General features: G+C 38.1%; 1 protein-coding gene across 4 annotated transcripts in view; it reads right to left on the bottom strand.

Moving 5' to 3' along the window:
- The window catches only part of ADAMTS20 (ADAM metallopeptidase with thrombospondin type 1 motif 20), a 181,865-nt gene that overhangs the window by 97,574 nt on the left and 57,181 nt on the right, over positions 1-27,110 (bottom strand). For 2 of the 4 annotated variants that reach the window (XM_038379168.2, XM_038379145.2), the window contains exons 9-16: positions 25,236-25,382; positions 24,051-24,192; positions 21,655-21,759; positions 12,527-12,672; positions 11,561-11,742; positions 11,328-11,464; positions 7,198-7,315; positions 2,648-2,743 (exon numbers count right to left, since the gene is read on the bottom strand). In XM_038379168.2, coding sequence (XP_038235096.1) covers positions 2,648-2,743; positions 7,198-7,315; positions 11,328-11,464; positions 11,561-11,742; positions 12,527-12,672; positions 21,655-21,759; positions 24,051-24,192; positions 25,236-25,382 — 1,073 coding nt within the window. The remainder of the gene's footprint in view (positions 1-2,647; positions 2,744-7,197; positions 7,316-11,327; positions 11,465-11,560; positions 11,743-12,526; positions 12,673-21,654; positions 21,760-24,050; positions 24,193-25,235; positions 25,383-27,110) is intronic. The other 2 variants (XM_043494489.1, XM_038379153.2) reach the window with 2 other exon arrangements.

Raw genomic sequence — 27,110 nt, 5'->3', positions numbered from 1 at the left:
ACTTCTATTCAGTAGGATCTATCTACATCATTAAAATTTGGTTTCAGAGTAGCAGCCGTGTTAGTCTGTATTCGCAAAAAGAAAAGGAGTACTTGTGGCACCTTAGAGACTAACAAATTTATTAGAGCATAAGCTTTCGTGAGCTACAGCTCACTTCATCGGATGCATTTGGTGGAAAAAGCAGAGGAGAGATTTATATACACCTTGTGGCACCTTAGAGACTAACAAATTTATTAGAGCATAAGCTTTCGTGAGCTACAGCTCACTTCATCGGATGCATTTGGTGGAAAAAGCAGAGGAGAGATTTATATACACCTTGTGGCACCTTAGAGACTAACAAATTTATTAGAGCATAAGCTTTCGTGAGCTACAGCTCACTTCATCGGATGCATTTTGTGGCACCTTAGAGACTAACAAATTTATTAGAGCATAAGCTTTCGTGAGCTACAGCTCACTTCATTGGATGCATTCCGATGTATATAAATGATGTATGATGGTGTATATAAATCTCTCCTCTGCTTTCTCCACCAAATGCATCCGATGAAGTGAGCTGTAGCTCACGAAAGCTTATGCTCTAATAAATTTGTTAGTCTCTAAGGTGCCACAAGTACTCCTTTTCTTTTTATTAAAATTTGGGGGACCTGATTACAACAGCGTAGTAATACCAGAAATATTTTAAAAATGATTTGGTCCTGTCAGTATACCTGGGAACAGTTTGTATTACTGAATTGTTCTACAGTCTTGTATTCTACAGGGCTATAGTTCTATTCAGTAACATGGTTAAAATTGGGTAAGTCCTAGGCCTTCATTGGCAAGACTGAAATGTGCATTCTAGCATTACATGATATATTTTAATATTGTAAGATAGGCTTTTAGAAAACTATCCTTCTTTTCTCCTAGTAGTTTTCATTCATGGATAGAATGTATGTGTAATGTATGTATAGGTGACCATCTGAGCTTGCTCTCTGTGCATGCTTAACATTCTGACAAAAAGCTCTGAAATGTGCTTGAAATGTGTAAGCTCAAAAGCTTGTCTCTTTCATCAACAGAAGTTGGTCAAATAAAAGATATTACCTCAGCTACTTTGTCTCTCTAAAATTAATGAAACATTTAACTGCAAAATGTCATAACACAATTGAAAATAAATGTTTTCTACAACAATTCTACTCTGTCCAAATCTCGTTCTTCCACTTTACATCATATTAAATAACTATGTAGTTTGGATATAACAGATTTCAACTTATAAATAAATGGTATGTTTTCAACAAATATGCGTTTTAAAAAATCCCAATACCTGCTCTAATTTGATTTGGTACTAAACAACATTTTGATTAAAAAAACCCAGAATAATATAAAATTAACATGACACACATAAAATTAATTACAAACTGTCTAACTGGTAGGTCTCAAAATGCAAGTATAAACAGGGAATCGTCATTGAGCGGGTTTGTTCCAGTGAGTCCCACAGGTATATGTTCTTGGCCCTACACTATTTAACATTTTTACCAATGACCTAGACAAAAACATAAAATAATCACTGATAAAGTCTGCAGGTGACATAAATTGGGGGAATGTTAAATAATGAAGAGGACAGGTCACTGATTCATAGCAAATTGGATCACTTGGTAAACTGGATGCAAGCAAACAATATGCATTTTAATATGTCTAACTGTAAATGCATACACCTAGGAGTAAAGTATGTAGGCTATACTTATAGGATGCAGGACTTTCTCTTGGAAAGCAATGACTCTGAAAAAAGATTTGGAGGTCATAGTGGATAATTAGCTGAATGTGAGCTCCCGGTGCGAAGCTGTCATCAAAAGAGCTAATGCAACCCTGGAATGCATAAACAGGAGAATCTCAAGAAGGAGTAGAAAGGTTATTTTACCTCTGCATTTGGTACTGGTACAACTAGTGCTAGGATACTTTATCTAGTTCTGGGGTCCACAATTCAAGAAGAAAGCTGATAAATTGGAGAGGGTTCAGAGAAGAGCCACAAGAATGACCAAAGGACTAGAAAGCATGTCTTACAGTGATAGACTCAAGGAGCTCAAACTATTTAGCTTAAAGAAGAAAATGTTCATGGGTGACTTGATTACAGTGTATAAGTACCTACATGAGGAATGGGTATTTAATAAAGCTCTCTTCATTCTAGCAGAGAAAAACATAACACAATCCACTGCCTGGAAGTGAAAAACTAGACAAATTCAGACAGCAAATAAGGCATAAATTTTTGACAGTGAGGGTAATTAACCACTGGAACAATTTACCAATGGTCATGGTGGATTCTCCTTCACCAACAATTTTTAAATCAAAACTGTTTTCCTAAAAGATATGATCTAGGAATTATTTTGGGGAAGTTCTATGGCCTGTGTTATTCAGATCAGACTAGATTATCACAGTGGTCCCTTCCAGAAAGAGAATCTCTGAATCCCGAAAACCTATTAAAGTTCTTGGTTTTTTTCCAGATGAAATTACACTTGTGTAACTTCTGCAGAGGGAACCAGGCAACCCAGGTGATGGTAAATTATAATTACACAATTGCTCTGAGGACTTTATCGGACTTCTTATATTTTATGTCTGCAGTAGACCTTTGGGAAAGTACACACAAACCATCTATAAGTTGTTGTTTACTGGAAACCTTTACCAAGGTAGTTGTCATCTTCTGGTTTTCCTGAATAACTGTGCTGACGAATGTCAATGTTTGTTGCTCCCATGGGAATTTTTACTACAACATTATAACCTGGAATATAATTGTACATAAATTAGGTCTTTCTAACCACCACAAACATTCATATACTTGTAAAAAGTAAGTTTCTGAACATTTGTTTAATCAGCTTTCTTCCCATACTTTGACAACCAGTGAGGGACGGCCTGCTATTAAACCAACTCATTTTTTGGCAGGAAGGAAAATCTGGTAGCTTCTTTTAAAACACAGAAATTAAGCTATATAAAATCTAGTCAAACTGAACTGTTATAATACTTATTGATTTCATATGTAACAAAGAAAATTATTTTTTCTGGTTTTATGAAAACTGAATGATGTTAGTGGACTCTATTAATAAAATCCTTTCCATATACATGTCTACTGAATAGGACATATAGTGGAACTCAGGAGGACCTGGCTTCAAACTTTCTGTGAGAGCTTGGACAAGTCACTTAATCTACCCTGTGCCCCAGCCCTCCATCTGTAAAACGGAGATAATACTTCCCTATTTTAAAGGGGTGCTGTGAGGTGAAAATCCATTAATGACTGCTAGGTGCTCAGATAGTACAGTCTGAAGGCCAGGCAGGTAAGTAAGTTATATACATTAGATAAATTAGTCGTGTTGGATCTGCAATCTTCCAGATGTGAGTTGGGCTACTCATTAGAGAACAGGTTTAATGTGCTCCCTTCAAGAAGCAATTCTTCATAAACGAGTCACCACATTCCACAATTATTCCAGCTAGTCCCAAATAATAGGTATTGAAGCAGCATAGTTTTGAGGTAACAAAATAATAGATAGCCAGATCCACATTTGAGAGAAACAGTCACACTCTTCTCACATGTACAGTTAAAATGCTTATTCACAGCTGCTACCTGAACATCCAGGAGCACCACACAATCTAAGAACCCTATATTGTGAACCTGCTTAGCACATGGTAGCACAATCAGTCAGAAGAATATAATTCTTGATAACTCCTCCAATTGCTTCTCTATCCACTAACATTACCTCAGGATTATTATTAGCACTAAGCTTCAACTGGCTAGCCCGCATCCATGGGTAATAAGCTAAAATATAACTATAATACTCTCCCCCTCAATTTCATTATCCACTAATTGTACAGTATTGTATTAATCACATAATAATCAATGTGTATAACACAAACAGCTTAGTGTTAGCACAGATTTATTATGTCTACCACTTGGGGGCAGCATGGTAATTGCAAACTGTTACAATTTGCACATCTTTAGTCAATACACAATATATCTTTAGTCAATTACACAATATATCTTTCCAATATGGAATAAACAACAAACACCCAAAAAGCCCCCTATCATTCACACCCAAGAGAAGCTAAAAAGGGAGAGAGGAAAGAGAAAGAGGTAGTTGGAGGAGAGAGGAGAGAAGACAAAATTGGGAGGAAAGAAATTTTAAAATAACAGAAACATTGCCATTTAGCATGCTGACATGAGACAAGTAATTGGAAAATTACATCTCTGACTTTTATGGGTGAAGGGACAATTCTTTGTCAAGTACTCAGATACTTCAGTTAAAAGTGCAATATAATAGAAAGACAGTTAAAATACCAAGTGTAAGTAATTAAAGGTAGCTGTCTCCTCAAACCAGGATGCCAGTACATTTGCATTTAGTTGCAATGAATTGCTGATGACTATTTTATTAACATTTAAATATACAGGGCAAAACTATAACTTAACATTACATGGCATGCAGAGCACTGCTACAATGAGTGATCACACAGGCTGCTCCTGCAGTAGCATAAGCCAAATCTCAAATTGGTCCCTGGGTACATAAGGAGTGAGAGTGACTACTGCACATCCCTGAGAATATCAAAGAGACAGAGTATTGCATCACAAGCTGATGAAGCCTACACATACCAAACTTCCTGGTAAAATCAATTTGCTTGTACAATACAGCCTTGAGAGAGCATCGCGTTACAGACTAACACGGCTGCTACTCTGAAACTTATCTCATCAGTGTGACTGGAGATGTGCTAGTGGTATCTTTGGGGTCATCTCTCTGTTTCTAGGAAGATGCTACGGATGAATTGAACATCACATTCTGTGCGGGCTGTCGCATTCCTGCTTGAACATGACTGTCAAACTGTTAGAGCTGTGCGGGCAGTGCAGGCTAGAATATCTGTGGCATATGTGCTACTACCTGATACTGGTTTAGGGTCTGTAGACATGCCCTCATATGCATAACCCTGCCCATTTTGAGTGACTCCACCCCCATTTTCTTACAGAGCCAAGCCATGTCATAGTAACAGTGGGCAGAGCTAGTGACAGCCATGGACTATTCCCTTTGATCGTGCATGCAGCAGGTAGTTGCCTCACTACTTGCCACCACACATTTAGTCTTCTGGAAAACCTAGTGTAGTCACATAGGATGTATGATGATTTAGGGGCTTAATAATTAAAACACAATTTAAATTTTACAGTTAACTGTAAAATAGAAGAAAAGAACCAATTTTACTTCCCCCAAAAGAAGCTTTATAATCTTGCCATGTCAAATTCTGCCTTGACCAACACCCTCTGCAAGCCCAGCAAAGTCAGAGAATTAGTCAAATAAGTAAGGGTAGTAGAATTTGGCCCTAAGACTACATCATACCATGTTGTGTTGTTGAGAGAAGCCTAATGGGAGGTACAAAGCATAATGGGTCTTATTCTCATTTATAGTAAGCCCTTTTACATAGGCTCATGGAAGGGGGGTGCAGTAAACACAGGGAAAACAATCTATAGCAGTATATATAAATGGTTGTTCAAAGTGCACACACCCTGTGCACAAGGCACTGCACCACAACTATGGATGGCACTGAAATAACTGCCATGCCCTAGCCCTTCAGGCATATGCACAGATTTGTTTTCCTAACCAAAATGATTAGGTCTTAATTGTGTTATTTCTTCAAAATACGAAGTCCTGCAACCTGTCAGCTGAAAATGAAAAAACATCCAAAAAAACCCCCTTTTTTACTTCCACCATAGAAAGAAAAAAGTGCCTGAAGCTACAAACTTCATTATTTTTCATAATTTACTAATTTTCAAGACCAGACTTAAAATAAAAATGACTAAATTAACAATTTAATTTTTAAATTTTATTAAAAAAGAAAACCTATTTTTAAATGGAAAATTCCATGCTTGAGCATGTTTGCTTTTAATAAAGAGCAAACTGACTCAAAAATATGCAAAGTGGTAACAGATATACTAACTAGCCTTGCTGACAATGGCATTAATGCCATTTTTATCAGAATTTGAAGACTGGTATCAGACACATTCTTAATTCAATTCATGTGCTAACCGTACAGTACATGATCATTAATGGTGATAAAAAAGCCCACAGTTCCTTTACAGTTTTATCAAATTCTTACATCCTTTCACTGTTACAATTTTAAATGTACATTTACAAATTCATATTGTTTCTGATTTAATAATAGGCACTTACTGTGCCTTTGATCATCCATCAGCACAGAAACAAGAGGGGATTGTGTGTATATACACATGTGGGAGGGAAGGGAGAGAGGGGAGACTGACTGTGTGCCACTTTTACGCCTTCTGATGTTTTTGCCTCATTCCCTGGGATGAGCACAGACCATCTGCCAGGCAAAAAATAGCCGAAGTCCAGCAGCATTTTGGACATACCCTTCCCCTTGTCCCCTGGAGAATGGGAAAGGTGCCAGCATAGAACCTTTCTGGCAACTCTACATTGGCCAAGAATCTCCCCTTTTTACCAAGGATCATCTCCACCCAGTTTGCTGCCCATTTAAACTAGTGGAACAGCCTAAAGGGGCCACTGGAAAACTGATGTCCATGGTCTCCTGACCCTCTGTCCCATGCTCTTACTACGAAGCTATGGTTCTGTATGCTATGCTTGACAAGAGTTTCTATTTATATATACATACTAGTCTCTCAAACCCTCCTACACACTGATGTAAGAATTACAGATAGTGTTAATGAAGAAACTGAGGTAATAGATTCTCTGTGTAAGAGGTTTTCCCACTAATTGTTGTTGATCAGAAGGACATACATCTTCTGGTAATCTGGGATAAGAGAGGGCATCACATTTTATGGGTCTATATTTGTCATTTTAATAAAAGAAAGAAAATCAGCTAGGAGCTCATACCTGGGATTCATCCCTCTCTCTCCTCATGGGCCCAGCAGGAGATGCTGGAGCCCCATGGGCTGTGTAGTTTCAGCACAGACTGATCACAAAGTGCAGGAGGCAGGAAGCACTCTTTTCCAGAGATAGCTCTGCAACTTTTCACCACACCATTTCCCCCCTCTTTTTTGCTTTGATTTTACTCAGCAACTGACTTTTTCCTAAATAGGTCAGCATACCACAGTGTTTGTCTCTGTATCCTTGAAAGAGCTGTTGTGACTCAAATAATGGATATTTTCTGTTGGCAGAGGCCCTAAAGAACATTCACTGAAATCATACTTTAAACACAACTTAAATGTAAAATAAGAGAAAAACATACCATAATGAGCACTGTTGAAAGTACCTGCAAGTGTCTTACATGAAGAATTATCACCGCCACAGATTCCACACTTATCTCTCCTTGCCTTGGAATTTAACACATGATCACAGCCAGCTTGCTACAAGAAATACAATAAATCTGTGTTGAATATACTGTAATAAGTCATTCAGCTCAGTAGAAAACAGTGAAAATGGCACATTTTAAGATTTTTCCTCAAAAAGATTTTATTCAATACATATATATCAATGGACTATCTTCATCTTCATTGGCAAATCACAGTCTTTTATATGATCTTAGGTGCTGTGATGTAAGGACAAAGTATAATAGTTCTGTTATTCTAAAAAAGAACAATACAAATCTATTTAATATTTCTACATTTCTTGATGCATTAACATTTTATAAAGCTTTTCTATCTACAATATTGAATGTTCACTATAAATTTTAAAGACAATTTGTTCAAAAATCTCTGTAATGTTAAAATGAATCAATTCCTTTAGTATTATGTGCACATGAACATCAATTCTTTTAAACTCTATAGTTGTGATATGATTTACTGAGTATTTATATGACCTTTAGCTAAGATACTAAGAATAATAAAACCCAAGATCACTATTTTAATTTTTAAATTGTTAACTCACACCATTCCCTTTCCCTCCTCCACATAAGTACAGTTGCTCTCTGGCATTCCTCCCTGTGGTTTACCCTAATAAAGGGTCAAATTTTACCTCTACTTTCAAATTATGCAACCCACTGCCAACAGTAAGGTTGCCTGGGGATGGAAAGCAAAATCTGGCTCAAAGTTCTGGGTGGTTTTAGCTTCCCTCTCCCTATAAAAAGGCCTGTGGCATTACCATAATTTTCATCCATCTAAGAAAACTGAAATAATCCCTTTCAGAGCTAAATTGCCTCCTGATTTTGAGAAATGTGATGTAAAACCTTCTCTCCATAGAGGTAATAGCCTTTTCTCTGATATTTGACTGGGGATGAAAACACACATTCAGAGCCTGATTCACTTCCCATTACTCCAATTTTACATCAGTGTATCTCCACTGACTTCAATAGAGTTACCCCTAATTTACACCTGTTTAAATGAGAGAAGAATTAGGCTCTTATGATTCAAATCTGGGGCTTCTATTTTATGTGAGCTCTATCTAAAGGTCACTAAGCTGACTGGGATCAGAACTTCATTAAAATCGGTTCAAACAACTTTGCTTTAGTAGTTTTCAAGAGGATTTGCTTTGCCGTATATTTTTATATTTAGAGAGAGAGACAGAAACAGAGACACAGAGAGAGAGACTGTGTGTGTAGTGTATAGTATGTATATAATAATATGTAGTATACTATAGCATATACTATATAATATAAGGTATACATACTATATATAAAATGAAAGAGCACAATTGGGTACCACAGCAGAAGTCATCTGCATAGATGAATTTGCGGACTGAGTCAGTAGCAGGTCGTTTGTGTACAGACTGAACAAGGTGGACGCAAGCACATAGTGTTGGGGTAAGATGTTGGATTGTCTTCTCCATTCACTTGTTCCATCTCATGAAAATGCCTGTCAGGAAGTAGAAGTTCAGCAATGTCCATCACTCATGCTGGGCGAGCTCTTGACAGTTTTACCAGAAGACCAGTGTGCCATCCTGTATCGTAGGCTGCTGTCAGGTCAAAGAAAACAGCTCCAGTCTTCAAGTTCTGTTGAAACCTGTTTTCTATATATGTAGTGAGAACTAGGAGTTGGTCACGTGTGCTTAGACCCTTCTGGAAGCCAGCTCAGTCAACACTGAGAATTGCCACCACCTCTGGAGATATATGCTGGAGGATAAGCCACTCCAAATCTTTGAATCTGACAGATAGCAGTGAGATCAGTTGGTAGCTTGCTGCATTGTGTGGGTCTTTTTCAGGTTTTAAAAGGATAATTACTTTTGACATTCTCCAAATCCTTGACAGGTTACCGACACTCGCATCAGGAATTTGGATAATCATTGATAAGCATTGGTTCCAAGATGATTCAGGAATTCTGGTGAAAGTCCAGATTTGATGTTGCACAGTACAGTGTCTAGTTCTGTGTTTGTGAATTGTGCTATGCACTAACAAAGCAGATCACATCATCTGAATTGCCGCCATTAATCACAAATCTGCCTTTTTACAAGCTTTTTTGCAACCTGAAACAAGTGGCTAGCAACTTGGTTTGGAGTGACAGGAGCATGGGGCAGCACTTGCTGTGCCAAGTCAACACAAAAAGGTTCCAGGGTTCTTGCTGGAATGGATGAAATTCATATCCCTTGTTGTTTCCTCCCATCTTGTTTATATCACAGCAGCTAAGGACTTTATTAAATGGTCAGCAAGATCTGGATCTCCAGACAATTCATACTGCATAAATAGTTCTGAACATATGGTATCAAAACAAGGAATGTAGACACAGCAATAGCCTTGTGGAATGGATTCTCACGCTGCTTTCAAGATGGTTCCATGGAAATGATTGTAGGTTTCAATGACTGGCATGAAGCATGATTGGATAGTAATGATACTTCATTCCAGGATTTAGCTAAATTTCTCCCAATTAGGTTTCCTGAAATTGCATCTTCTTTTGTCTAAGTTTCTAACAATGGGCAGCTGAAGGCTGACATGGTTAAGTGCTTGTCTGTGTTGATTGTGTGGAAAGCTGTCCAGGACAAACATATGATGCTGGTTGGAGATGACCAACTAGTGATGTCACCCAGCAGAGGTCACATGAGCAGTCACGTGACCATCTGGCTGAGTGAAATGTACCCCATTGTTTTCGGTCACGGACAAGAACAAGGTTGTTGTTTGATGCCAACCTGCCCAAGATGGCAGACTACTGTAGCACTTGGCGCCTCCAATGAAGTGTGACCAAGCCAGTTTTCAGTGTCTTCCACCTCCACAATGCAAGGGCTAAATATAAGTTAGACATCTTTCTCACTGGATAACGAATGAAACACGAGGCAAACCAGTCTACCTTGGTGTCACACTAGACTGCTATTTGATTTACCACAGCATCTAAAACAGATTGCTGCCAAAGTCAGGACCAGGAACAATCAAATCAGCAAATTAGCCAGTTTGACACGGGCACAGGTGCACAGAAGACTTCGCACATCAGCTCTGGCACTGTGCTATTCCTCAGCAGACTACAGTACCCGTTTGGTGTTATTCATCTCACAGTAAATTGGCTGATGCCGAATTGAACTCAACCATGCACATCATCACAGGCACCCTATGCCTGACTCCTATTCCCATGGCTACCAGTTCTGAGCAACTTAGCTCCTCCACACATTCATCACAGACAATCAACAGCCAAACTGGTGGAAAAGCTACATGCCAATCCAGGACTACCACTGTACACAGAGATCTTCAGTCACCACAGAGCATGATTCACGTTCATCATGGTCTTAATTGCCAGATCAGAATTTTTCAGCAGCAACCCTCTGGTGCAATAAGTGGTCAGCTAAAGAGATCTGGAACAGTTTCATTGTCACTGATCTAACCGTTCAACTGCAGGGATTTGACCTGCCACATCATCTTTGGACTCTGTTCAACAGGTTCCAAACTGGCCAAGGAATATGCACAGCCAACCTCTACAAGAAGGATCTACGTATGACCCACTTTGTCAGTGTGGTCTCTGTCAGTCTATGGCGCATGTTGTCAATATGTGTCAACTAAACAGACTTCATGATGGCTGTAGGGCCCTTCATTATGCTGGTGACGCTGCTGTCAGGGGGCTCTTCAAGCATTGCAAATGCTAGAACAGTGGTTCTCCAACTTTTGTACTGGTGACCCCTTTCACGTAGCAAGCCTCTGAGTCCAACCTCCCTTATAAATTAAAACCACTTATTTATGTATTTAACACCATTATAAATGCTGGAGGCAAAGCGGGGTTTATAGTGGAGGCTGACAGCTCTCAATCCCCCATATAAGAACCTTGTGACCCCCTGAGGGGCCCGACCCCCAGCTTGAGAACCCCTGTGCTATAAAAACTGTATGTAGTATATACTATAGTATATTATATAAAATATATATAGTATACATATATATGTGATAAATATTTTTAGTATGTTAATACATTGTACATATATCAGTGTTATAATATCCAAGTTAAGTTTAAATACCCTGCATAAGCCTTGAACGCATATGTCATTGGTTTCAGTTCCACAGGGAGTACCATCGGCAACTCTGTCTTTCAGCTGGTAGTAGGAAGTTGTTCCAGACACTCGGCAAAAAAGTTTACAGCGATCTTTCATAGAAACTGCAAAGAAAATCCAGCATGATTTTTGTCTGTTGTAAAGCTTTAAGTAAATGAACATTTTTATTTAGTTAGCAAAGAAAATCTGTATTTACTTACTGCCACTGTATTTTGGAAGCCAGCGTACAGCAGATGTAAGACCATTGATATTGAAATGTTTACCATTGAAATCAGAGCACTGTTGCTCTCGAAAATCTTGTTTGCCCTTTGGACATGAATCAGTACTACATGATCGAAATTTCATCCTGCGACCCACACAGTATTTCCCTCCATTTCTCGGCCTAATCAAAATGATTCAAAGTAAAGTATACAGGATCAACATCATTTCCATCATTTGTTTCTAAAACAAGCAGTTGATTCTAATGGCAAAACTTCAAAACAGTCTTTTATCATAACCATTCAGCATTGTTTTTCCCTCATACGTTGATATTAAGACCTGATTCTCCACTACTTTGTGCAGTGAATAATGAATGCAAAGTGGGTGTATAATACTAACATTTTAGAAACAGGCCTTTCAAATCTATAATAATCTGAATAACATGAACATCTAATAATTTGTAAGAACCACAATTTATTACCCTTATTAGCTGCAGTAATTTACTCTGCAAGAATTAGTAATTAGTTTTACACTGCAGTAGTGCCTAGGGGCCACAATCAGGATCAGAGGCCCATTTTATTAAGTGCTGTACAACCATATAGTGAGAGAGAGTCCTTGCTCTGAGGAACCTCATTCTAATGAAGTTACTTGCAGTAAAGGAGGCAGACTCAAGCCCTAAAGCATTATTCTCCAAAGTTTTAACATCCGTTTCATTACCACTGGAAGAGGCAAGTCACATTGACAAGTCTATACATGCAATTTTAAAATATCTGAAAAACACATATAATTCAACTGAGAGAAATTATAAAATTAACTCAGAAATCTTCTAAATATCAGAGATTATAGACTGATTTTCTCTAGCTTTAGAAATGATTGAAATGGCTATTTATTTTGCTATTGCCTTGAACTAACTTGCTGGGATACAACAATATCAAAAACATGTTGATATAAACAAACAAACAACATACTCAGGTCGATTACACAGCCTGGTTGTGCTTTTGATACCACCTCCACAGGTTCTTGAACATGAATTATAAGGTCCCCAAGGTCCCCATTCTCCATCTACAGGACGTGTTTCCATTTCTTTGCTTACACAAATCCCATGGTAACAGTGCTGTTCAGTTGACAAAAATAAAATTTAAAAGTTAGCTGTGTGTGCTTAAAATCTGAAAACCAAAATGGAAATAGTAGAAAAATTATATATATAAAAAAAGATATTGTGAGACAAGATTAATGGAAATCAACCAAGTTTATTATTGCAAGGTTACTGTATCACAGAAACAAAAGAGAAAAAATCTTATTAAAAAAAAACCACACAAAATTAAGGCTCAGCACCAATGGTTAACATCAGATTTTCCAAACGGCTCAGCTTCCATTTTAGGAACGTAAATGAAGTGCCAAAATTTCAAGAGTGTTTTGCAACCAACAGCTTGCATTGAGAACCACAAAAGCTAATGAGAACTTTTGAAAAGATGGCCATTTCATTTAGGCACCAAAATGGGAGCCAAGTTCTTTTGAAATTCTGACCCTAAATGCTTACTGATATTTTACACACAAACTTTAGATTTAGATCCGCAGCAGTCTTCATCTTATAAGTTCCCTTCTGTTTGCCTTGAAAATTCATAATGAAAAGCAAACCTAAAAATTCCACCATGTTACCAAGCCACCAAGAAATTCAAAGTGTTTTAAGTATTCTACAAAAGCAAACAAAGCTAAAGGAAATATTAAGTAACATTGAGAACAATTTGATTTCATTATGATGTATGCAGTGTTCTTGTACCATGCTGGTCCCAGGATATTAGAGAGACAAGATGGGCAACTTCTGATGGTGAGACAGACAAGCTTTTGAGAGATCTACACAGAGATCTTCCTCAGGTCTGGGAAAGGTAGAGAGTCACAGCGAAATCTCAGATATCATTTTTATGACACTCTAGATCTGATGTGTGCATGGGCCTGAAGACTTGCAGATGAGAGTGACTGGCAAAAAATACTGCGAATGGAACTGGCCAAATTCAGCTATGGCATAAAGTACAACTTTTATGTTAGCTGCTGGGGGTTACATTAAGATAGAGATAACACAATTACTGTATATTCTGTTAGGGCCACTGCAGTTATTAGATTTGGCACCTTATAACTGTAACTAACATATTATTGTTAATACAAGCCATGAATGCGCATGGTACATTCCAGACAAGTGAGAGACAGTATTACTACTTCTAAGAGTGTACAATCTAACCTCCCAATCCTGCACATGAGTAGCCCTACTGAAGTCACTAGGAATTTTCCTGAAAAAGCAATTATTAAAAACTGAGTAAGGACCTCAGGATTTTGTGCATGGGTGAGATTTTTCTAAAAGCACTTAAGGGAGATAGGAGCCCTACTCCTATCGACTAACTATGGGAACTGGGGGACTAATTTCTTTAAAATCCCAGCCCACATTTGGTCTCTACATATGGGCATAGCATCAATCCTACACTAGGACTCCCAGTGATTGCCTCATTGGACCACAAAGAATGCAACTAACGATAATACTATATAAAAATTCCCAAGTCAGCATGGTAGGGAAGGTTCTAGATTGGCTCTGGAGATCTAGCAATTAAAATAACTATTGCAGAATGGATAGAAACAATGGGCCCAGTCTTCCTCAATAGAACTAAATATATCACATCCAACACAGGTTTATGCTATGGGTTTATTATCCACATATACAACACAAAATGGATCTTGAAAATTACCCTTTTTGTTAGTCAGCCAATACCGAATACATCACATGTTTAATAAACATTTTGCTCTGGATATTGGAACTTATTCACTAATCAGATTCTCCATATTGAATGCTGACTGATCTCTTATCTGGTTGAAATTCTCTAAATTTTTTGCCCTGGGTCATCTCAATGTGCTCACTGATGGTATATTTTGAGCATTGGATCCTGTGGATCCTATCAGTCCAATGGATCCTCCAGAACATGGGAGGACGGGTCTACTCAAGGTAGATTTTGGCCTACAAACAGAAGAGCACATGCTGGATTTTATCTTAGCTTAGGACTGGATACAGAGAGTGTAGCAATTTTATAGTCAGACCATCACCCCCTTATTAGGATCAAAACCTAGATTAACATTAAATTAAAAGGACTAAAGGACCTACTTCATTAGTCCGATCTCACAAAATGATGGACCTAATACATTTTCAGTACACTAAAGGATATGACTATTGAGTTGTTGGATTATGTCAATGGCCTAGAAGGACATTATGATGATGATAGCTATTGAAAAACTGGCTCTTGAACATTCCTTCCCTCTGTATCATCCTCACAGGTCACCTTGGTATTGATATAATCATTGTAACAAATGAAACAACCACAAAAGATACTAGAGTACCATAAGCTGTTCCATCCCACCTACTCATATCCTTGAGTGGTAAAGAAGTAAGCCTTCCTAACCCCACTAGCAAGGATGGTGGAAAATGCCCCCCTTGACACTGTTCAATGCATGGCCCTTCTAAAAAAGTTACCATTTTCATCAGAACTCATTCTTTAGTGGCTTTCTGTTTCTCAGTGTGGCAGGACATGACAGCATATTTATTTCCATAGATATCTGTATTGTGCATATCACTTTCTTGCTGTGGTGTCTATTATAGTGTACAAATATTCATTTTATATCTGATGTCTTTTGGGTCCAATTCCATCTTCGTAGCCCAGTCTTCTAGTACCTCCAAATTATGAAAATGTGATGATACTGTCAGAGACCTCAAATGGGAATATGAAGAAACAAAGCTCCTGTATGTGCAGAATTTGCCAATAGGATGACCAGAAATCAAATATGAATACAGTGGATTGAAAATTCTAGCTCCTATTTTTTTTTTAAAAAAGTACTTTATTCAAATATGAAATTTTTACTGTACAACTGTTACAGATATCTGACAGCATAGCCTAAGCCAAAATTTAAAAAGAAAACAACAAGGGCTACAATAACTTCATGGGAGATTTCTGAAAAGTTGCACATAGAAATCCTATGTCTACATCAAGATTATTTCTCCCCACAAAGAGTGGTAAACACCTGTTCACATCTGAGGTTTTTAATAGTTTCTTCAATGAAGTTGTATCCACTATTGTTCTGCTTTGAAGTATACAGCCATCTCTCATTATATCACAGTAACAACTATGCCAACCTGCTCCAACTAATCCCTCCAGCATTCAGTGCAGCTAAACCTAATGCTACAAAGGCAGTTGGAGTGAATGCTGGAATTCAAATCTGTGGAACAAAACGCAACACAAACAGCAGCACATTCTCTTAGTCCTTCCCCATTTCTACTTAGAAACTGAACTTTTTTAGTAGAAACTGATATAAATCTCACCACACTTACTGAATCATTCTCAGTGGCTACTGCCAGCTCCAAGAGGCAGAGTTAAGGTTCCATTGTGGAGGTGACATGTACCTTAATTCTTCATTTCTGAGTTTTCAGAAGTTTGAGGATAGCTGAACCAAACAAAGGCACCAACCAAATAACAATACTGTAATGTTGCAGTAAGTTTAGTCAATAACAAATAAAATTTTCTACATTTTATATGTATATATATAATGTTTATTTTTTTGAAAATTCCATGGTGCTGAATCCATTGGTGATTTGTGGAAGTGTAACACTCCACATATGCACACCAATATGTAGGGTTGGGGCCCAAAACAACAACAACAACAAAAATGTAGGCCATCATCCATCCCAAAATCACCACATTTTGCCACATGGCATATGCTATATCATGCATCTTCCCCCAGAGCACACCACCACTTACGAACATCCAAACTAATTAAAAATTAAGTAGACCTGTTCAAAAATGAAATATATGTCCCATTGGAAATTCCAATATTTCAAAATTTGTTTTTATCCCAAAGTGGAACAAAATATAGAAATGTCTAAATTATTGTAGAATGAAAGTTCCATATACTTGAAACTTTTTGTTTTTACATATTTGATCTCAACAAAACATTTAGACATTCCTGAATCAAAATGTTTTGTTTATGCTCAGTTCAACATTAAAATGCACACACTTGATTTGCCACTATGCTTCACTGAAGCTGTGGTTTGGGCACCTCATACCTTCATTCTCATCCATGGGCAGGCTCTCTTATCAGACTATCTCAGACTATATTGATTTGGTTCAACCAACTGAAGTGTTTTGATTCAAGACAATAGTAAAATACTTTGTTTAGATTTTCCCAACAGAAAATTGAAAAAAAAATTAGGAAAACTTAAATTTTCCCAAAGCAAATTTTGATTTTGAGGAAAGCATCTTTTTCATTGAAAAAAACATTTCAACAGAAAATTCCTGACCAGTTGTAAAATGAAATCAAACCTTACCTGTATTTTTCATACTTTTAAAGTCTGCATAACAATGTTTCTTTCTGATAGATATTTTTTAACAATTTTTTTTAGTACACAAAATTTAAAGAAATAAAAACAAATGCAGGCATCTACATTTCAATTCATGTAAATCTAATTTGGCATGGCTCTGAAGTTCGTTTAGGCCTGGTCCACACAAAACTTGCACCAGGTTAACTAAAGGTAGAATTTTAAACCAATACAATTTTGCATGTGGACACCCTTTGGACAGTGTAAGCCTGACTTACATTGGTTTAGCTTGTGCTTGATGTAAGACAAAAGATTTATATCAGTTTAAACCTGATTTATGAGTGTCCACACAGAAGTTTTCATTGGTTTAACTAATTCAGTTTTGGATTTAAACTAAACTAGTGCAACTTCTAAGGATTTGTCAATACTCAGAAGAACTGCGGCATGGATCTTGTAACAGCTTCATTATGCTCTATCCAATTAAAGACGCTGGGCTTGTCCACACTACAAAGTTAAATCAACATAAGAGAGCTTACGTTGACTTAACTATCGAGGTGTACACACTGCAGTGCTCCTTCTGCTGGTTTTACTCTCCTGCTATAATGACATAATAAAAACACCTCGACAAGAGGTGTAGCACTTAGGGTGACACCGTTGGAGCAATATAGTTTCAGTTGCTTATATCACCCTAGACAGAAGTTGTCCCACAATGTGCAGCGTGACGGCTCTTGTCACCAGTTTGAACTCTGCTGCCTTACAGCCAGGTACACAGGCATGCACCCCCCGCTTTTAAAGCCCCGGAAGTTTTGAAATTGCTCTTCCTGTTTGCTTGGCATGGAGAGCTCACATAGCATTTGCCTAGCTGAGCATGCCAGCTCTATGCAGCAAATGCGCTTCTGCCTGGAGTACACAGGCCATGGTGGATCTCCTGGCTCTGTGGGGAGAGGACGCTGTGCAGGCACAGCTCAGCTCCAAATGCAGGAACTTGCTTGGGGTATGAAGGACAAGAGCTATGATAGGGACATGCAGCAGTGCTGTGTAAAAAATAAAAGAGCTGAGGCAGGCATAGCAGAAAGAAAGGGAGGATATATCACTTCTACCAGGAGGGGGCTGGGGGCAGGGTGGTGGTATATGGGTGGGGGGCTGGTCAGGGAAGCAGGCAGGCTGGAGGCTGTGGGGGAATATGGGAGCTGGGGCAAGGGAGGGTGTGGGTATATGGGTGGGAGAAGCAGTCAGGATGGAGGCTGTGGGGGAAGGTGGAGGGTGGGGTCAGGATGGTGGTATATGGGTAGAGGACTGGGCGAGGGAGCACGTGGGGATCAGGGTGCTTAGCCTCAGGTTGTGGGGAAAAAAGGCCAGGGTTTTAAAGAAGAATGAAAAGAAATAGAATTAAATCTTTCCCTGGATAAGTAAAAACAGACACCACTGCCATTCACTTTTTCATATAGATGTAAACTGTGCAGGGTTAAATTATTGATGGAGGATGGGAAATTGGTAAAATTTTTGTACACCTATTGTAGATTATTCATTAAAGAGAAGAGATTTACTTTTCCTGAGGAAGGTTTTTGTATTAAAATAAATCCCAGTTTTCAAGACATCTTTACTTTAGTAAATACATTAAGTTAACATAAATTGCAGCATTACAGGCTCTGTATAGTATTATTAAAAGCGAGTCAGTGTCATATGGACCAATACTGTATTTCCATTACATTGCACATATTCAGAATTGGAATGAACTTCTGTTATCTGGGCAATATGATTTGGGTCTCTACCTCCACTGTGATCACAGATGCACAGTGGTATACTTTTCACTCTCACCTCTGTTGAAGGAAGGAGGGAGGTGTCTCAAAAACAATCAGTTTTCAGAAAAAAACTGGACCAGTGCCTCCAATTACAAGAATCTCTGCCTTTCCACTTCACCTGTAGTTATTTTTGCTCTGATATGCTCTTTTGAATTTATTGCCTCAATTCTGTATTGAAGTGGTAGTATTGACATGTATTTAACAGAATTCATAAGAGCTAGTAGCTGCAGAAAAATCAGAAGCAAAGAGGATCAAATCCTCTCCTCTTTTCACAGGTGCACAAGTCCTGATATAAACAGAAATCACTGTAGGGAGGCAGAGGGAGAGAATCACAAGGGAGTTTTCTGTACACCTCATACTGTGCTGCATGTGAGTGTGCTGCATGTGAGCTACAGCACACTGCAACAAATCATTAGATAAAAATGTAAATAATCTCTATCTGAAACAAGGTGAGGGATTTCCAGTAGGGATAAGGAGGTTTTAGTACCGTTATATAAGGCACTGGTGAGACCTCACCTGGAATACTGTGTGCAGTTCTGGTCTCCCATGTTTAAGAAGGATGAATTCAAATTGGAACAGGTACAGAGAAGGGCTACTAGGATGATCCGAGGAATGGAAAACCTGTCTTATGAAAGGAGACTCAAGGAGCTTGGCTTGTTTAGCCTAACTAAAATAAGGTTATGGGGACATATGATTGCTCTCTATAAATATATCAGAGGGATATATAATAAATACCGGAGAGGGAGAGGAATTATTTAAGCTCAGTACCAATGTGGACACAAGAACAAATGGATATAAACTGGTCAATGGGAAGTTTAGATTTGAAATTACACGAAGGTTTCTAACCATCAGAGGAGTGAAGTTTTGGAATAGCCTTCCAAGGGAAGCAGTGGGGGCAAAAGACCTATCTGGCTTTGAGATTAAACTCAATAAGTTTATGGAGGAGATGGTATGATGGGATAACATGATTTTGGCAATTAATTGATCTTTAACTATTCATTGTAAATAAGCCCAATGGCCTCTGATGGGATGGGATCTGAGTTACTACAGAAAATTCTTTCCTGGGTATCTGGCTGGTGAATCTTGCCCATATGCTCAGGGTTCAGCTAATCGCCATATTTGGGGTCGGGAAGGAATTTTCCTCCAGGGCAGATTGGAAGAGGCCCTGGAGGTTTTTTGCCTTCCTCTGTAGCATGGAGCACGGATCACTTGCTAGAGGATTCTCTGCTCCTTGAAATCTTTAAACCATGATTTGAGGACTTCAATAGCTCAGGCATAGGTGATACATTTTTCTCAGGAGTGGGTGGGTGAGATTCTGTGGCCTGCGTTGTGCAAGATGTCAGACTAGATGATCAAAATGGTCCCTTCTGACCTTAGTATCTATGAATCTATGACTCTATAAGTTAATCATATGTTTGAGGTTTGTTTTAATTGTGGCTGAAATCTTCTCCAATAATACAAAGCTTAATTAGAAAAGAAAAAGCTTTCCAGGACCTCCTTACACTCTCCCCACCCCTATTCTATGTATCTTCTGGGGCCGGAGCAGTACCCAAGGCACTCCACTCCGTAGGAGATTAAACACAACAGCCGCACATACACCCAGCTGTGAGAACCTCATTGGTGTATGTACTTGTGAATTCCCTGTTCCTTCCCCTTTAAAGATACTTTCCCCTGCATGTATGAAGGTTACCTCAGCATTACATAGGTATGTTTCCATGGTTGTGGAATAAAAATCTACTTATGGAAACTGAATTTATCTTCAAATTCTCCATCATAGAGTGGCTGCTGCTAATTTCACCAACAATAGGTGCATGTGCATTGCTATAGTCGGGCACACAGAGCAATCATTTCAAGGTTCAGAGCATGGTGCAAACAAACAATGCTAGGGTCAGCACACTATAGCAACACACGTTACTGTGGCTCATTTGTTAAAATGCTCCTTCAGGGCTTCTCTCCGCTGAAGAGCCCCTCTGTTAAGTTCCTCTTATAGCCTTGTGTTCATAATGCAAAGCACAATACTGAAGAGCAGTGCAGGATCCCTGCTTTCTGACAGAGATGGCTGGTTCACAAGTTACCAGGGCACTTGAAAAGCAGCTGGAATGATGAGAAACCTGCATCATGTGATGCTGAACCTGCCTCCATTGTAAACCCTTCCCAAATCACCCAGTAGTCCAGTTGCACAGTGGAATAGCTATCCACAGTGCACTGCTCTCTGTGCTGATGCAAGAGCTGCTACTGTGGATGCGTTCCACCAACACAAGGAGCATAGCGTGAACATGAAACAGCAGATTCATTACAGCAGTGGCTGTACATCAGTGTAACTTAAGTCAACTTAACTTTGTAGCAGTGTCGCTGAAAGCCAGCAAAACTATCCCCAAACTTTTTACCTTATGCCCCCCTTCTGCCTCCCAGAGCTGAGGCTGGGAGCAGGGCTATGTCTCCAGGATGGGGGGGGACATGAACAGGGATAAGGGAGCCAAGGCTAGGGCCACAGCTGGGGGCAGGCACAGGGCCAGTAGCAGAGCCCAGCATGTAGGACCAGCAGCTGGGACCCTGCATGTATGGCCAGATATGGGGCCGGCAGCCAGGACTCTGCGTGTGGGGCTGGGCGCGAGACCAGCAGCTGGGATCACGCGTGAGCAGCTGGGTGTGGTACCAGCAGCCGGGACCCCGCGTGCAGGGCCAGGAGCAGAACCCCAGGCATGGGGCCAGCAGCTGGGATCCCACATGTGCAGCCGGGAGCGGGTCTGGCAGCTGGGACCCCACGTGCGCAACTGGCAGCCGAGACACCACATAAAACCTGGGGGTGCTGCACACCCCCTGCATCCTTACTTCCCACACCTATGCTTTATAGTGTAGACATAGCCACTGTAGTTGACTTTCTTGTCAACTACTTCCATGATTTTACTAGTGTAAGTACTGAGAAATAGCAAAGGTTAAATCTTACCATTCCAAGACCACATTCCGTTCCATCAGCCAATGGCATATGCTGAGTACGACAGCCCTTGTGAATTCCTTCAGCACTTGTGCACCATAAGCGTTTGCATTGTTTCTGAAAAGAAAACAAAATATTTCATTTCCTTTGCTACACCTGTAACATCATTTTGTTCAATGGCCTACATATTAATTACATTTCTCTTACCACATGCACCTTGTAATATTTGCAAATAGGAGAATTCTAAAAGCTATCATAAAAATATTTTTCACAAATGATACTCCTTATAAAATAAGAAAAGGAAAAACAAGTAATATGGAATATTTTGATTGAACTCACTGGATTAGCAAAATCAGTCAACTTCATATCATAACTTGATATTTTATAAAAAAAATTAGAGGTTCAGGTTATTTACTACATATCATAAGGTCTGAATATAATCACCATGTAAAGCCATTAACTACTATTTCCACATAGTGGTACCAATGTATTGACAAGGGGTCAAATTTCAAAAGTGCCTCAGTGAGCCTAAATCCCACTGAAAATCACGAAGGCACTTTTGAAAACTTTATTCAATGTGATTTCACAGATGCAATATACAGTACTGTAATAGTTCTGTCAAAACTGCAGACTCAATCCTCAACTGCCACCAGACTAGGGTTAGTTGTCCCCAAGGGGATGAACAGGAAAAGATGGCTTTAACCACATTTATGGCTCCTCAATCTAATTCAACCTCAGGTGTAAATTATCATTGATTACAATGAAGTTATTGCACATTTGGCGTTGAGTATTAAAAAATATTGAGTGGTTTTCACAGTAAGAGAGTACATGAGTCACACTATACATTTGTGAATGAGAAAGCCTAAAAATTAAATGGTTATTGGGTGTTTAATTTTATAGATTAAATATAGTTAAATAGAAGTTATAAGATTTTTTAAAATTAATATTCTATACTATACTATACTGCAAAAGAGGGTTTCAAGTTTCTAGACTTTCCACCTCACAGATCTGTTTGGGTATGTGAAACATAGAACCTGATCCAAAATTAGGGTGACCAGATGTCCCGATTTTATAGGGACAGTCCCAGTATTTATTATATAGGCTTCTATTACCCCCCCACCTCCGTCCCGATTTTTCACACTTGCTGTCCAAAATCCCAGGATGTCCATGGAAAGACTTCCATTGATTTCAGTAGGATTTGGATCAGGGCAATAGAAAGGAAACTGAATACCCTAATTCTGTCAGTAAAACTGACTGTTCTAAGAATTAACCAATAGTTCATCTAAAAAATAATAATAATAGAAAGAGTCTGTCTTCCTAATTACTACTGCATAGTATAAAAGTTATATTCTCCAGCTGTACTGACAACTTAGATGAATATATCAAAATCACCGGACAATCACTGTTGAACATCACTACCTTTGAGTATACAAATCCTGACCTCTTAAATTATTCCACACTCACTATGGGCCAGATTCTGATTCCCTGCCTTACAATGAATAGCAATTTACTCCAAAAATATTCCCACTGAAGTTTGCCTAAATCAGATCCTATGTTAATTGTCATATCTAATTAGTTCCAACAGGTAATGCTAATAAAATTTTCTTCTGCAGGTGCAAGCAGAGCCTTTATGCCATATTGGCAGTGCTTGCTCTTTAATTATTAGCACTGAATGAATCCATAATGACATTTTAAAGTTGTACAGAAATCCAACAACCAAAATTCCATTTTTTTATTTATCAAGCTGTGTATAGCTTTGTTTCCAGTTCACTGTTCTGCTACTAAGAAACTGCTGACCTTGACCTGTAGGTTAAGCTTATCATGAAAGCTATTCTAAGCACTGCAATTCTAACAGGCATGAGTTATAAAATAAAGAAAAGAACCCCTTCTCATTCATTTCAGCATGTATATGAATTACTTATTTAATGTAAAAATTAAGCCTACTTTTTAAAACCAAACTCACAATTAAGAACACTTTTAAAATTAATTAAAAACTGTGTAGTGACTAGGTTATTGTATGGATAATGTAAAAATGAATAATTATTGAATACATTTGTAAGACAATAAGAGAAAAATACTGAAGTCAGAATACATCTGTATAAATTCAGGTTTCCAGCAACAATCACCTCATGCATAAATGCACAGATGTAAATCACCTTATTCCACTTACTCTTCAACGCCACATAAAACTCTCCTAGCACCTTGAACTACCAAGCTTTCCACTGAAGTTTCTTGTCCTCTACCATGCTGATTTTTTAAACTCTTCCACATGCTCAAGGGAAAAAAAACATTTTTTAAGGATAAAGAGTCTGTGGGATTTCATTTCAATTTTGAAGAAACTGCAAATAATATTTTTCAAAAATTGTTAAATAAATGTTAAAGATGTTTTCCTGTGTTGTGAGGCTTACCAGATAGGGGCATACTTGTGACCCAGGACCAAACATAAGTTCACACTGCTTGTTGACATCATACATTGATCCAGGCAGCTGTGATGAAAGATCATATATTCTTCCATTTGGTTTGTCAAGAAGGCATTCCCCGTAACCAGTACTGTTATAAAATTAACAAAATGTAAATAAATTGTTTTTATTGAACTTTGGAGATAATCCCACTTTGTGATTATATTACAAAATGTAAAACACAAATTAATTGATTGTGGGGGCAGATTACAGTATTTACGTATGCATAACTCCCAACAAAGTAAGCTTTGGGTTTGCACATATATTTAGCTTCACAATTGCCTTTCTAAAATACCACATCAGAGCAACAACAAACATAAAACTTCCAAAATAAACCATAAGGGATAGACAGCTGTTACGATTTTAGGACAATCCCCACTATAAGTATGCAGCAAAGCAATATGCATTTTTTGTAATATAAAATAAAATTATAGAAGTTTCTATTTATTTTCAACTGTTTCATGCAAACTGTTTAGAGTAATTGATATTTTAGATGCTGATCTACAAGTCTGCATATTAAAATGAAAATTACAGGCATGGATGAAAAATTCCCCTTTTTGATTCTTCTTAAGATTATCTTACAATTAATTCATCAACAATGCTCTCTTTTGTGAATTTTTGAGAAAATGAGAATTGAAAAAATTGTCATAGCAAAGGAAATGATCAGAAGGTCTTGACTCAGGAAAAATCTAATTATAACCAGCATTCCTCATTTTAAAAAGAAGCTTTTCATAAAAAGAAGAGGGTGTGCATTTTGATCTAAATACACAATGTTAAATATATTGATGTACTTGATTGTGTTGCCAAGGCTCTGATCCTGAAAAGATTGAAGCATGTCCTTAACTTAACACATTGTGAGTAGTTCAATTGAAGTCATGAGACTACTCACAGTAAGTAAAGGTAAGCACCTACATCAGTCTTTGGAGGACTGAGAACTACTTTTCTAAGAATGAATATTAAAATATTAAACTGTTCAGTAATTGAAAAGCAAATCCATGGCAATATAGCATATGACAAATACAAAGGAACACAAAGTGCTTTTAAAATAGCATACAGTTATATTTAAGCAATGTTTTGTAAATAGTTTCAAGAGACTACAATTGAAAAAACAGACTACATTATATTGATACTTACTCAAGAAACTCAGTGATATATTTTTGACTGCATTTTGACCAGGTCCATGGACTTGTGTGATAATTTAAAGTTGGGGCCATTACATGGTACTGATATTTTATTCCAGCTTCTTTACACTTAAAACTATCATCATGTGGTATATTAAATCTAAACGACAAACAAACACACTCCGAAACAAATTCAGTAAAAATTCATTTTAAATTTACTTTATTACATCACCAAAAGTTCAAGTCTAAAGTTTCAAAATGCCTTTCGTGTATAACAGGACTCATCTGTAATTGTGGCTCTCTGCTAATATGGTGATAGATGCCCTAGAAATGCCTTAGACAGATTCTGTAGCATCTTTCATCCAAAAGGATCCTAAAATATATTAATTCTTACAATTGTTCGGAAAAAATGAATATCTAAAAAAATGTAGGTGTATATTTTCACACTATGACCAAATTCTACCTTTAAATATTCAAATAAGGCTTCAGCTGTCTTACTAAAAACACACCAAAACTTACACCTTGTATTGCTCTATTTGTTTTAACATAAAAGTGTATAAAAATCTTCTTATGAGTGGGGTTTCACTATGCATTCATCTTCCACCTATATTTTCAGTTTTTCACTTATACTTACGATCAAGTATGAGTCTATTAATTCATTTTTATCTGCAATGAGAATTATTCTGAATATTCAGTCCAATGTAGTCTTACTAGGTTTTTTTTACACTATGTATAATATACATGTAGATAAAATTAGTTATAGAGATTAGTACTACATTTTCAGAGAAAGAACCACTCAGATTTTCAAGGCTAACTGGCATAAGTGCTTGAACTAGGGATGCTGCCGTAACCTCTGGCTTGAAATGGTTTCCATCACATACAAGGTTTACAGTTTGGTTCAATGGCTCTCAGCACCCCCACTATGCAAATTGTTCCAGCACCCCTGCTAAATGGGGATTAATTTCACTATAAGCTATGTGGCTAAACACCCTACTTGCCTTTGAAAATGTCAGCCTCTTTGGAACATGTAGTTTTAGACAAATGGTTTATCCAACATACTGTACTATACATTAATAAATAGGATACACATAATATATGCTCCCATACACACACCTTAATTGTGACTACTAAATACACAAATTACATAAAGCCCAGCATTATTAAATTTATGCAACCAGCAAAGTGCAATATTTTGCTCTTTGAGTTGAAGCATTGTTACATGTAGCATGCATCTAAGTGAACATGAAAGGCATATCCAATTCACAAGCTGGCTTCTAGGCTGTGAAATGCCATCATCACCTAAACTATGGCATGCCTCACAGACCCAGAGCATGACACGCCTTTTACTTCAATGATAGGCATGCCATTTACCATGTGTTGTCCTTGTCTTCCTCTCATATTTTTAATAAGATATTTTTATTTGGTTGTGTATTCCTATGGTGCTCTAAAATGGCGAACACACTTAAGAATATTTCTAAGTTATATTAACAACTTGGTATTTATTTAAACTGAGGTTATTTATTAAAGCTAGATTGTGGTTAGGGTAATATGGCTACCCTGGGAGGTGGGTGGATGCAGGCGGTACCCATCCCAAGCTCCCTGAATGCAGTGTTTGATCTGTTCCGATCACAATTCTGGGCACAAGGAACAAACAGGGGCTTTTGCAGCCAATGCTCCCCACGCCCACTGTGAGCAGGTGGATGGGGAGTGACAGAGCCACAGTTTTATTCTGGAAGACGTGCTTCAGTCAAACACAAGGTACTGGTCTTAATACAGGGGTAACTGGGTGAAATTTAATGGACAGTAACATACAGGAAGTCACACAATATGATATCATGGTCCCCTCTGGTCTTAAACTATGAATCTATTACCCCTACCTGTTGGCCAG

The sequence above is a fragment of the Dermochelys coriacea genome, chromosome 1, assembly GCF_009764565.3.
Source record: "Dermochelys coriacea isolate rDerCor1 chromosome 1, rDerCor1.pri.v4, whole genome shotgun sequence".
NCBI lineage: Eukaryota > Metazoa > Chordata > Testudines > Dermochelyidae > Dermochelys > Dermochelys coriacea.
This window is presented reverse-complemented; position numbering and strand designations above follow the sequence as displayed.